This window comes from Denticeps clupeoides, chromosome 9, assembly GCF_900700375.1.
Source record: "Denticeps clupeoides chromosome 9, fDenClu1.1, whole genome shotgun sequence".
Lineage (NCBI taxonomy): Eukaryota > Metazoa > Chordata > Actinopteri > Clupeiformes > Denticipitidae > Denticeps > Denticeps clupeoides.
Genome location: NC_041715.1, coordinates 15,092,346 through 15,105,846, shown reverse-complemented (window position 1 = coordinate 15,105,846; position 13,501 = coordinate 15,092,346). Strand labels below are relative to the sequence as shown.

Genomic DNA, 13,501 nt, shown 5'->3' with positions numbered 1-13,501 from the left:
ATTCCTATCAGAATTCATATGTTTGACACATTAGATGTTGTGTCATAACAATCCCGTAGCATTTGTGATATATGCTGACAAGTGGTCTTGCGAACATAGAAAATGGAGCAGGACATTGAATGCTTCATGACTTTTGGATGTGTCCACAGGAAGTGTGTTAACAGCATGGGGTCACAACCACCCAGAAAGAGGAAGTTCGAGAGTCGTCAATGGGCTTCTCACTTTTTTTAATATGCATGTATTAAATAATATGGTTATGGTTCGTCATTGCTCTATAGACCCTAACCAGCCAAAGTTTTATATAGAACAAAGTGTCATGAAATACTAATACTGTCATTTAAAACATATCCATGAAAAACTACGCCAGCAAATTACTGTTAAGTTCTGATTGAGAAAATGGTTCCCCCTGGTGGTCAGAGCTCATCAGATCTCAGAAATTTATATTGAAGCTGTTAATATTTTCTGCAATTTTTCATTATTAGAAGAAAAAAGTTACAGTGGGGATTTCTGTCTCCAATAATTTACAATTTCAGAACAAATTTTTTTTTATGTTGTTGTAAAATCAAAGGGGTGTTTGTGGCGGGATCCATTCCAGTATGGCTGTGCCATTCTGTCAATGTTTCCTCTTGTTACGGTGAGAATCTGGGCATCTTTTTGAAACAGAAGGATGCATGGATGTGTCTAATCAAAAGAATGGTATAAAATCCAATGATAAAGCAATGACAAAAATACTGTCATTGGCACATCACTGGCACACGGTCCTGCACCTATATACATATGTAAATGTATGTGTAATGTATATATTGTGATTTTAATCACAAATAGCTAAAGCTGCCACATGCCATTAATCTGATATTCTTTTTGTTATTCTTATAAAATAAAAAAATTAAAATCTGTCCCTTTCATAATAAAATAATAAGAAAATACAGATCCATCATGTATTAAAACATTATGTTTTTATATAATATATGAAGCCATGGTTTATAATATATGAAGCCGCTTTATCAATATAGGCAATATATGTACAATAAAATATTTATATTTTTATTTTCAAAACCCTACAGACATTTTCAGAAAATTCAATTGAATCCGATTTAACTATCAACTTCTTGCTCATTTCCAATATACAATGAGGTAAAGAATATTGATTAAACTGGCAACTCAAGCCAAAGCCGACTCCTGCAGACTGAGACACAGTTGCTCCACTCACCTCCCACATAGACCTGAACTCCCGCTGCTCGATGCGCAGCAGCTCGCTGATCTCCCGCGTGACAATGGTGGCGTGCCGCGGGGTGTTGTCCAGGATCGACTCTCCGAAAGCGGTGCCCACGCCAAGAGTACAGATTGTGACTGCATCCTTCGGAGACAAGAGACACAGAGCAGCCTGAACTTCTGAGGGTTGGAAGATGGTGAGGCTGGACGGTGAGACTGGACCCATTTCTAAATGCCCAAGATTTAGATGCCCTCTGAGTATAATTCAACAAATTTATATAATTTTATTTATTTAATTTAATTTATGGAATTTATTAGACATTCTTATCCAAAGCGACCCCATGGAGACAAGTTCAGGGACACAGTGGTAGTAAGTGGGATTTGAACCTGTGATTTCCATCAATACCTCAACACACACTTAGCCCCACATCTTTGGTTGTTCACTGTGGCTTTTTGAACACTATGTCTCACTTTTTGGGCCAAAATCCATTGTAAAAAAAAGAAGTATTTAGAATAAATCTGAAGTAATCTAAATACAAGTATTCTAAATACAAGTATTTTTTAGTTGAATCTATATTTTCATTACACCCGCCTACATTATCATTCACATGTCTACATTATCACAAGTGGGCATGTTTTTGTCATCAGGCCTGCATGTAACTAGGGGAAAAACACCTAATAAAACCTTATAATAAAATGTGTAACGTGAAATGTAAACCTTGCTCTGAATTAAATGAATGTAAAGCCTCAGAAAAACGAATTGATGTACGCTCATGTCCTCATCTGGATTAGCAGTTTAAACTAAATGACCATTTTGGTGCTGAGTTACAGAAGCCATTACAGGGCATCTGCCAGTGGAGAAAATACGGATTTTCTCGTATGCACAACATTTTCTGCATCCTCACACTATGACGAGCGGGGTTTTTTTCTTAAACAATGTGGTACGTTTCATGAAGTCTGTTCATAAAACCTTCTGTGACGTTAGGTGTACCTGATGATTTGCAGTTTCCGACACTTTGACGTCCAGCGAGCCTGAGAGCACAGCGTACCAGCTGGTCCCGATATCGCCCTGCCTGTACACTGGGCCAGAACACGGCAGTCAGAGGCATGGACATGTACAGCCACCAAACCCCTTCTACTAACTCAGAATAAATGCCCGACACTGAGACATTTACAGCTGCCAAGCGGCTAATTGTATTCAGATGAACAACTTTTACATTTACAGAGCCTCAGGGCTCTTAGTTTTTGTAAACTCAAAATCTATAGAAATCGAACGAGAATTGCTGGTGTCTTCCTCCTGTAAGTCGCTTTGGATAAAAGTGTCTGCAAAATAAAGTAAAGTAAAGTAAAGTATTTACCAGACACCCTTATCCAGAGTGACTTACAATCAGTAGTTACAGGGACAGTCGCCCCCTGGAGACACTCAGGGTTAAGAGTCTTGCTCAGGGACACAATATTAATAAGTGGGGTTTGAACCTGCGACTGGTCTTCTGTTTAACAGGCAACCCCCATATTCGGCTTCAGCACCGGCTGTATACACTTCTGGAATATTCTACAACATCTTAATGCCTCATTAGCTTATTGTGTTTCAAAGTGTGTGACCTACAGGTTATTCCCTTCTCCAGACATTCGTAAAATCCACACAGGCAGATCTGCTGTAGTAGGTTTGGACCGAACTTCTCAAACGCCTTCACGTTCTTCAGCCGCGCAAGGATAATGTCCACATCTTCCCTGGAACGTTCTGTGGGCCTGGACAAGAGAAACACATCCTTCAGAAGCGGTTAAACGCTGTGGCTCAGTCTAAAGACAGACAGTCACTTTCTTCCTCGGTTGGTGACTAGAAACGCGTTGCTACAGTAACAAATGCTGGACATTGTTGACTAGCCGATAATGACAAACCGTCCAGATATCAGTTCTGAACGTGGCAAGTGTACAAGGACAGCGCTGATAATGAGTTGGTGTAGCTGTAGATCAAAGTCGCTGCAGTAGTCTGAGCTAAAGGAACACATCATTTCATCTGCCGGCTCTCAACAGGGAAGAAAATTCTAGGGGCTGCGTCCCATGTCCTTCCTGTTCCTTGTGTTATATAGATCCAGACGTGTCTTTTGTGATCTACGACTTCAGATAACTTACTGCTGTCTGTTATAATGCGAAAATAGAGGGGACGGCTAGTCTGTGCATATTTTATAATTCATCAGCCCAACTGGCCTCAATGTAATTGTATAATATAAATGTATTTCATATTTACATTTACAGCATTTATCAGATACCCTTATCCAGAGCGACTTACAATCAGTAGTTACAGGGACAGTCCCCCTGGAGCAACTTAGGGTTAAGTGTCTTGCTCAGGGACACAATGGTAGTAAGTGGGATTTGAACCTGGGTCTTCTGGTTCATAGGCGAGTGTGTTACCCACTAGGCTACTACCACCCCTATTAGTATTAGAAATATTAGTCTTTCTATTAGTATTTCATTTTAGCATCACATAAACATTACTTTATTAAGTGAATACACTCTTGGATATATATTATATTAATAAGTATGAGCTTGTTTTCATAGGGATTCCAATGCACACCACAAAAACATGCATGTAATGGAAATAATATTTATATTTATATTGTACTGTATTTACATAGACAAAAGATAAAGTTCGAAAATTGGGTCATTTCATTTTTTTATTTTCATCTGAAATATGAAATTGTACAATTCAGAGTTGCCAGAATCAACACTAGCAGTATAATGAGTCGTGGAAAGATAGAACTACCAGAACAACTGCCACAACAAGCCAATAATCAGACGGAACCATCTGTATGGTGTATGGTGCTGATTTGAATGTATTATGAATTATAATATGAATTCTTCACTAACAACACATTATACAGCAAACAAACAAACATGTGTCCTCAAACATACACTGTCATCATCAATAGTCTTTCAGCTTTGGAGAGACACAAATATTCAACTAAATAAAATGAGTAGATGCATCCAAACCTTTGGTTATGTATGCAACATACAAACATAGCAACAAGACAGTCTGCTCTGGCCTGGACAAAACGTTCGGTACGGTTAAGTCAGTTGACCATAGACTCCTGAAGGAAGTATTCACTTGCTGAAAGGAGGTACAGAACCACACCAGAGTCAACTCATCTCTGGCTGTAGGGTAAACAGCGGATCCGAGGAGACTGTGCAAACACATCTGCTGGTTCTCCCGTGTTCAGCACAGTGCGCGCTTCGCCCTTTGAACCTGTTGTCACAGCGGCCTCGCTGTCCGCCTGTCTCTTTTACAGCCGACTGCAAAAGGTTCGGTCAGGTAAGGCAAAAAAATGCTGCCTTATGCAGTGGCCAAGTGACCGGAATCCGATTGAATCATCAGAATCGGATTGAGTTGCGGCAGAGGCCCGGCCGAAAGTAAAAGCGATTGTCACGGTGAAACACAGCACACCCGTCACCCTTGGCGAGCAGTGGGCAGCATTTAGAGGTGCCCGGGGATCAGTGTGTGGGGACGCTACCTTGATCAGTAGCACCTTGGTGTTCCGGGATTTACGGGTCCACTTCCTTACCCGCTAGGTCACCACTGCCCCATAAAACAATTGCAAAGGAGTTGCAACCAAGTATTAAAAAGTTTGATTTAGGATTGTTAATCTGTCCGGTTACTTAAAAAGGCGTAGGCACATATACAAACTGGTGTAATTCCCACACCGTTCATCTGATTTGCGTGTAATTAGATTAAATCCCTCAGATTTATGGGCCTGACTGTATCTTCCATAGAGAACCCTGCTGTCCTGTCCCCAAATTTAAAACTTCGCCAACAGGAGAGGCGCATAGCTGCTGAGCCGGCACTGACGGCTTAATGCCAGGGAGCCAGCGGCGATAAAACAGCGCCACAGCCACCTGCATGATCTACGACATCAAGGTTCCAATTACGATGTCCTGATCGGACGAAAAGCACAAATTCATGAAACCCCGCTGACAGCAGGATGGATGCGTCCCAGACAATTTCCACTCTGAGTGGATTATCGACCGGCTTATGCGACGATCTCAGCAACATTCCCCTGTAGTTACACCTAACTGCATTAACACTGAGCGCGTCCCACGTCCAACATTTACAGCATTTACCAGACGCCCTTATCCAGAGCGACTTACAATCAGTAGTTACCGGGACCGTCCCCCCTGGAGCATAAAGAGCCGTAATAACAGCTCAACGCCACTGATGCCCTGAACCATGAGCCCACTTACAGGGTGTCCAAGACACACATCTGTAAGGCCCATTAAGGCATCGTGGCGAACCTGGAAGTGTCATTAATACATCATGAAGTAGACAGTAAACTGCTGCATGGCTGTAAAAGCATTTTAATCCCCGCAGGATAGCAGGTAAACTGCAGCCGTGCTTATTAAGGACAAATACACAAAAATGTCATTATTCCTTATTATATGTCGCAATAGCATCTATCAATAAATCAGCGCGTGCGATCGTGAAAACGTGTGAGATTTTCTCCTCCAGGCGACATCAGCCCCCGTCCCCATGTCCAGGATCGGAATGTCACCTCCGGCGACGCGTCTGCACCTTGAAAAACACGGACACGCTCACTTTTTGCAGCGATGCGGAGGGACGAGGACGCGGCGACGCGGCGACGCGGGTCTGGAACCGGACAGCCGAGAACGGGGGGGACCGACCACCCGCCGATCGGGGCTGGGAAATAATGATCTTTTTTTTTTTTGGTTTTTCTTCTAAAGCCACCCACCTTTTGTCGAGACACACGATCCATTCCGCAGAAGCGGGAGAGTGAGCAGAAGTGTGCGCCGCGACCATCTTCGTGGAGATCATGGAGGGATCAGCAGCAGAAGCAGAAGCAGACCAGAGACTCCCTGTCCCCGTCCTGACTCCTCACTCTAGTAGAAAAGTCCACCAGTCGCTCTTAATGTGCTCCAAGACGCGCGAAGTTACATATTTGCATGTGAATTATAAATCTAGACGTGAAAAGCAATTATTAGTGGACCTGGTATTGTTCTATGGAAATGCAGGTCTGTCTCCTGCTGAGCTAAAAAGCTCTGACCTTGGAGACATGGACTCCACCAGACCTCAGAAGATGTCCTGTGGTTTCTGGTGCCTTGTGGGTTGTGAGGTGGAGTTTCCATGCAACGTCAGTGGCAGTTTGAGGCTCAGGGGTTAAATAATGGGGAAAAAAAACACAAGATGAAACCATTTATTTAACTCCTCCGTATGTTGCACATCGATTTAGATTCTCTGGAAGATCTCATTAAGGCACATCATGGCATAGCATTTGGTTCATGGGCTTGGGCACTTTCACGGATGCATATCTTGAAAGCTTTTTTTGCATTCAGGATGATCTACTTTACTGTACAGGGAGTGCAGAATTATTAGGCAAGTTGTATTTTTGAGGAATAATTTTATTATTGAACAACAACCATGTTCTCAATTAACCTAAAAAACTCATTAATATCAAAGCTGAATGTTTTTGGAAGTAGTTTTTAGTTTGTATTTATTTTTAGCTATTTTAGGGGGATATCTGTGTGTGCAGGTGACTATTACTGTGCATAATTATTAGGCAACTTAACAAAAAACAAATATATACCCATTTCAATTATTTGTTTTTACCAGTGAAACCAATATAACATCTCCACATTCACAAATATACATTTCTGATATTCAAAAACAAATCAGCGACCAATATAGCCACCTTTCTTTGCAAGGACACTCAAAAGCCTGCCAATCCATGGATTGTCAGTGTTTTGATCTGTTCACCATCAACATTGCGTGCAGCAGCAACCACAGCCTCCCAGACACTGTTCAGAGAGGTGTACTGTTTTCCCTCCTTGTAAATCTCACATTTGATGATGGACCACAGGTTCTCAATGGGGTTCAGATCAGGTGAACAAGGAGGCCATCCATCTGGCCCATCAAGACTCACTCTCATTTCATCAGTCCATAAAACCTTAGAAAAATCAGTCTCGAGATATTTCTTGGCCCAGTCTTGACGTTTCAGCTTGTGTATCTTGTTCAGTGGTGGTCGTCTTTCAGCCTTTCTTACCTTGGCCATGTCTCTGAGTATTGCACACCTTGTGCTTTTGGGCACTCCAGTGATGTTGCAGCTGTGAAATATGGCCAAACTGGTGGCAAGTGGCATCTTGGCAGCTGCACGCTTGACTTTTCTCAGTTCATGGGCAGTTATTTTGCGCCTTGGTTTTTCCACACGCTTCTTGCGACCCTGTTGACTATTTTGAATGAAACGCTTGATTGTTCGATGATCACGCTTCAGAAGCATTGCAATTTTAGGAGTGCTGCATCCCTCTGCAAGATATCTCACTATTTTTGACTTTTCTGAGCCTGTCAAGTCCTTCTTTTGACCCATTTTGCCAAAGGAAAGGAAGTTGCCTAATAATTATGCACACCTGATATAGGGTGTTGATGTCATTAGACCACACCCCTTCTCATTACTTAATTGGTAGTAGGCTTTCGAGCCTATACAGCTTGGAGTAAGACAACATGCATGAAGAGGATGATGTAGACAAAATACTCATTTACCTAATAATTCTGCACTCCCTGTATTTAGTGCCACAACAAACTGAATTTACTGAATAATAGGATTGACTGTCTATTGTGCTCTTTTTGTGTTATTAAGTTGTTAACTGAGTGAGTTCTTTTCAATCCAATGCAACGTATTTAACAAATTATTGTTAATATTCTCACATTTCAAACTTGTCTAATTTACATTTGTGATATTATGGTTCATATCCTGACTTCTTATGTGTTTGTGTGTCGATTGTGGATGATAGCTCATCCATTTAGAGCACATCCACAGGAAGGGCACCCATAGGAATGATCGTTTTGGGGTTTTTTCTAGAAAAATTAATTATTGTTGATGGACTGCCAATAGAGTTCTTGTTGCCATCCTATACCTTCTATACCACTAGAAGGCATCACCACCTAGAATTTTACTCACATTTACATACATGGTCTATATCTCCCTGTGTAAGAGAACCTGCACATCCTAGCAATCTGCCTGATTCGTGTTAATCAGCATAGATTTTCACCCTACGCTTGTCTTGTTTGTGCAGCATGGCACATTCATATTTTGGCTGAGCTTGCTGCCGTGCATGTTTATGACACTGCTTGGTCACTTGCAAAATGTTGCGGTGTCCCAGCCTCAGCCACTAGGGGTCGCCATTGGACATTGACTGTTTCTGGACTTATTTGAGTTGACTGGGTGTCATGGGTCTCACCTGTTTGCCTCGTTGCCCTCAAACTTTATACTGATTCCCTTCACCTCTGACCGTGTTTGGTTTGCACATTTTATGTTTGATTTAAACGTCATTTATTTATTATTATTTAGGGACAACATCCTCTTTTTGTTCACCTTATTAAACATAATTTGTCCTTGTAGCAGCGTGACAGAAGTGAGTTGAGTTACAATTGAGAATGTAGGGAAGTGCGATATTCCTGTCTATGTTCTGTCTATGTATCAGTAGTCAGTATGATGAGAAGCATGATAAGGAGGAGAAGAGGGTGGAACTATCAAAGCCATAAAGCTTTCAATATCAAAGCTGTTCTTGTCCGCATGTTTGAAAATGTAAGATGCAGAGAAAATGTAAAAAGTCTAGTTAATAGTTAACATGCTGTAGCTGAGGGAATAATGAGGAAGGTAAGTCATGCTGGTCGAACAAGTGAAGAGACAAATGAACGTCTCCAGAGCTGTGGGGACCTGCCAGGCGGTAGAAGGAGGTAGTAAATAAGGATCCTGTGGCTTCAACGGTGACTAATGAGCGTGTGAGGAAACGAAGCCGCGCCTTCCTCGCCACTGTAGCCACAAAATGCTGCGGCGTCCATCACTTTCTCACGGCACGGGGGACAGAGTAGGCAAAACGCTTTCTGACGGGAGGATGGGGGTGAAGGGAACATGTTGGCTACTTACAAGTAAAGTGAAGTGATTGTCACATGTGATACACAGCAGCACAGCACACGGTGCACACAGTGAAATTTGTCCTCTGCATTTAACCATCACCCTGAGTGAACATTGGGCAGCCATGACAGGCGCCCGGGGAGCAGTGTGTGGGGGCGGTGCTTTGCTCGGTGACACCTCAGTGATCGGGGATTCGAACCGGCAACCTTCTGATTACGGGGCCGCTTCTGATAACGGGGCCGCATCCTTAACCGCTAGGCCACCACTGCCACCACTACCCCTACTTACTGCCGTAAAGCTGAAATTTAACCGAGGGTGTTAGTAGCCTGCTGGGTACGACACTTGCCACAAAGTCGCAGGTTCAAACCCCACATACTACCATTGTGTCCCTGAGCAGGTCACTTAACCCTGAGTGTCTCCAGGGGGGGGGGCTGTCCCTGTAACTACTGATTGGATATGGGCATCTGGTAAATGCTGTAAATGTAAAATGTAAAGTAAGCCTGTTTCTGCATTAGTTGTGATGATCACGGTAGTCACTTTTTTTAATCTCGTCCCACAGCAGCATGTGGGAAATCTCAAGTGTTGGGGAACAGATGTGTCGGGTCCCATAATTAAAATGTCCACTCAGCACCTCAGAGGACCTCAGAGTGCTGCAGGATATTAGCATATGGGGCCAGCGGGCTGGCGGACTGCTGTCTCCAGGCTCTTAAAACTTAGTGTGGCGAGACGCTGTCTGCAGACTGTGCTGGAACGTGCTGGTACCAGAGCTGTTTGTGCGCTTCCTTTCTATGAAGACACCGACATAGGACATGATATTCAATTCAAATGATTCTGTCATATGAAAAAGCGAACAGTACAACAACACAACAGATTCGGCAGCATTATCTTTATTCCTTTGGCAGTTTCCTTGGCAACATTCTCTACATAAACACAGTGTACAGTTTGCCCCATTAGCTGATTTTCACAAAGCAGCCTACTGTCTTCGATCATTTTCAATACACACTTATCCTTAAACCGGAGAATAGAAACCATAACACATCAGTTGTCAGCCACTTTTCTGCCTGTCTGCATTTAAAGCCGTGACATCTATGGCGTGACAAGACGCAGCCAGAGGGTGGCGGTATACCGGTGTCCATCTACCAGCGAAGGCTTTAAATTTAAATTAGAACCTGTGTGTTGATCTTGATCCACACAGAAAAATCCAGAGTCTGTAGGGGTCCCCCCGGGACCAGGCGTTTACATGCTGTTTAAGGACCCTGTCCACGCGTTGGGTTGACGCAGCACAGCTGCTGTGGCCACCAGCACACGCCACGCCCTGCTTCGGAACTGCTTCAGACGGCGTCTGCAGCGCCGCTGCGGAATCTGGCCTTCATTATTTACTCAGCCCTAATGTAAATCTCTCCCTCAGTAATATCCCGGCAATGAGTGCCAGAGTCGGCGTGGTTGTACTGGGACTTTAAAGACCCTGGGATTTTGCTCTCTGGGGTTTAGGAGAACAAAAATGTAAAAAAACAGATAGGTTTCCAGCCCAGGAGCGGAATTTGTGTGTGTGGTCGGTGAGGATTTAGGTGAATGCCATAATGCTCTATCAACAAGACTTTGAAAGGCGGAATAATTACATTAACATTTTACATTTACAACATTTATCAGACGCTCTTATCCAGAGCGACTTACAATCAGTAGTTACAGGGACAGTCCCCCCCTGGAGACACTCAGGGTTAAGTGTCTTGCTCAGGGACACAATGGTGGGATTTGAACCTGGGTCTTCTGGTTCATAGGCGAGTGTGTTACCCACTAGGCTACTACCAATTACATCATTTGATGGGTGATTTCACTCAGACTGTAGACTCTGTTAAAAAGCAACTCCAGATAATCTGCGCAGAATCATGAATTTGTTTATTCCACACACTACTCCATGATAATATGTAAGATTGAGAAAAGATGGCGTGAAGCGTTTAGTCTGAAAGAACGTGCTGACACGTGACCTACCTTGCGAGGTGTATTGTTGGAAGTGAGCGTGAGATTTTATCTTCTCCTGCGGCAGAAAACTAAACAAATGAATGGAATCCATGTTCCACGCGCGAGGAAGGGAGACAAACAGCAGTGCAACGCGTACTGTACACTGTTCAGCTACGCAGCTGAAAGTTGCACACGATGCTGTTTGCATTTGAAACCTTGTGCATTAAATTTCCTCCATCACCTGAATGAATTTCACAAGTTGAAATAAAGGGTTAAGGTGATACCATCTAGGACGGGGTAGAAGGATGTGGGTTTGATGGAGGTGGGGGATGGGTTGTTATGGGAACGGTGATCTTGACAATGCCTCTTTACTCCAGGGAGAGGAGCGTTGGCCCAGTGACGGCCTGCCCGCCTGCATTTCAGCGCCCTGCTGTGGTTGCTAGGCGATAATCCGGCAAGCTTGCAACAGTCAACTCGCGCAAACGCAAACACGCATGGGCTCATGTGCAAGCGCAGCACCACTGAAAGCATCCCGGGCTTCTAACAAGAAAGAAAGTGAAGGGATGTGATACACAGCAGCACAGCCCACGGTGCACACAGTGAAATTTGTCCTCTGCATTTAACCCATCACCCTGAGTGAGTAACAACGTTTTTTTTTTTTTTTAAGTTCCCTTTTATTTTTCTCACTGTAAAAATACTTTATTTTTGGATCAAAATTTAACTCGCAGAGCCACCTCTGGCATGCGTGTCATTCATTCATGTGGCCGATGATTAACGTTTGGTGCTTGCAGGGCGATTTTTTTAAGGATGTGGCGAGCAGACTGGAACTTTCCCATTTAACCGAACAAAAGCGAAATGTCTTTATTCCAACAGAGATGAATCCAAGCTTCACGAGGCATGCCTGAGCAGATAAGTCCAGGAAATGCCTGTGGACCACAGCTTCTGATGGAATATCTGATCTCACAAATCATTTCCACTTCCTCGCCGAGTCTTTCAGGAGGGACCATTTCCCAACTATAACACAAGGCACTGAACAAAAAAGACTTTTTCTGTCAATGGAGGTTCATTTTTCATGCGTCGTGTATTTAATTATGGATAGTGGTCAGTCCCTAAAGCTACCGAAAAGGCTACAGGGAATATGAAGTAGCTCGCCATCTGTCTGGGCGGTATCTTCCCTACTGAACTGTCTGCCATAACAGAAACCATATATGATAAAATATCACTTCTACGCTTCATATGGCGGACTTATGGGAGCAATTTTCTATTGACGTCCAGGACTACGTCTGCCCTGCCTGTGGTAAACCTGTATTAAAACATGCTCGTCTGCTCTCTAAACTATCATTACGCACTTTAAAGCAGTTATAACCACATTCCACAAGCAAAAAAAGAAAAAGGGAAATGATACCCTTTCAGCATACCAAATGTGGGCTTGGTGATACATGGTTACGCTCTTAAAACATGCTGTTGTTCTCTATGTCCAAATAAATGAAGCCTTGCCATAAATCCATCCCTCCAGCATACAAAGTTTTATTTATCAAGGTGTGGATTCATCTAGGTCCGGCCAAGGCCGAATGCAATGCCCGGAACTGGTTAAGACACCATACAGTATAAACTCATTATTTAGAAGAAGTACAAATTCTGCAGCTGTAAACAGAGAATAGGGAAATGCCATACAGCATCGAAAAACGTGTCTTGTCTTAAAACAGACCGTTGTGAGAAGCAACAAGTTGCCTCAGGTTGATATTTAGGGTGGGCGCAAACGCTGTTAGGCCCTTGTTGGTTTTCCTATCAGCCATTTGAACAGAACAGGCCACATGTGTGCGCCCTGCAGTCAATGCCACAGCGCTTACACCCCTCATCTGCTCACCAAGTGGTGGCGACTGCAGAGCTGCGTGCTTTCTCTGTGTAGATGTTACCACCACCACGGCGTACAGGAGGCGCATGAAAAAGGGGTGTTTGGTCAAAATAAATCAGAATAAGTGTGGGGGTGGATCAGGAATTTCAGGCTTGATCCAAGGTTGCATATGCAGCGTATCTTTGAACAGGTTTGTTTAAGTGCTACCACCATAAACATGCAATATGTCAGACACGCAATATGTTGTTACAAACGCACAGGTGGTAGTAGCCTAGTGGTTATCACAATCGCCTGTGAAGCAGAAGACCCAGGTTCAAACCCCACTTACTACCATTGTGTCCATGAGCAGGACACTTAACCCTGAATGTCTCCAGGGGGGGACTGTCCCTGTAACTACTGATTATAAGTCGCTCTGGATAAGGTGTCTGATAAATGCTGTAAATGTAAATTCACAGAGATTATTTCTCATTCATTGCAAAAAACAAGGAGATTTTCCGCGTCTGTGATCAATTAATGGCGCCTAATTGCTTCGTCGCTTCTTTTTCTGTTCCGTCCG

General features: G+C 43.4%; 1 protein-coding gene across 1 annotated transcript in view; it reads right to left on the bottom strand.

Annotated features, from left to right (window-relative positions):
* The window catches only part of rapgef4a (Rap guanine nucleotide exchange factor 4a), a 32,248-nt gene extending 25,981 nt beyond the window's left edge, over window positions 1–6,267 (bottom strand). The window contains exons 1-4 of the mRNA XM_028990418.1: window positions 5,955–6,267; window positions 2,819–2,961; window positions 2,204–2,292; window positions 1,211–1,357 (exon numbers count right to left, since the gene is read on the bottom strand). Coding sequence (XP_028846251.1) covers window positions 1,211–1,357; window positions 2,204–2,292; window positions 2,819–2,961; window positions 5,955–6,037 — 462 coding nt within the window. The 5' untranslated portion in view covers window positions 6,038–6,267. The remainder of the gene's footprint in view (window positions 1–1,210; window positions 1,358–2,203; window positions 2,293–2,818; window positions 2,962–5,954) is intronic.
* Window positions 6,268–13,501: the final 7,234 nt, after the last annotated feature.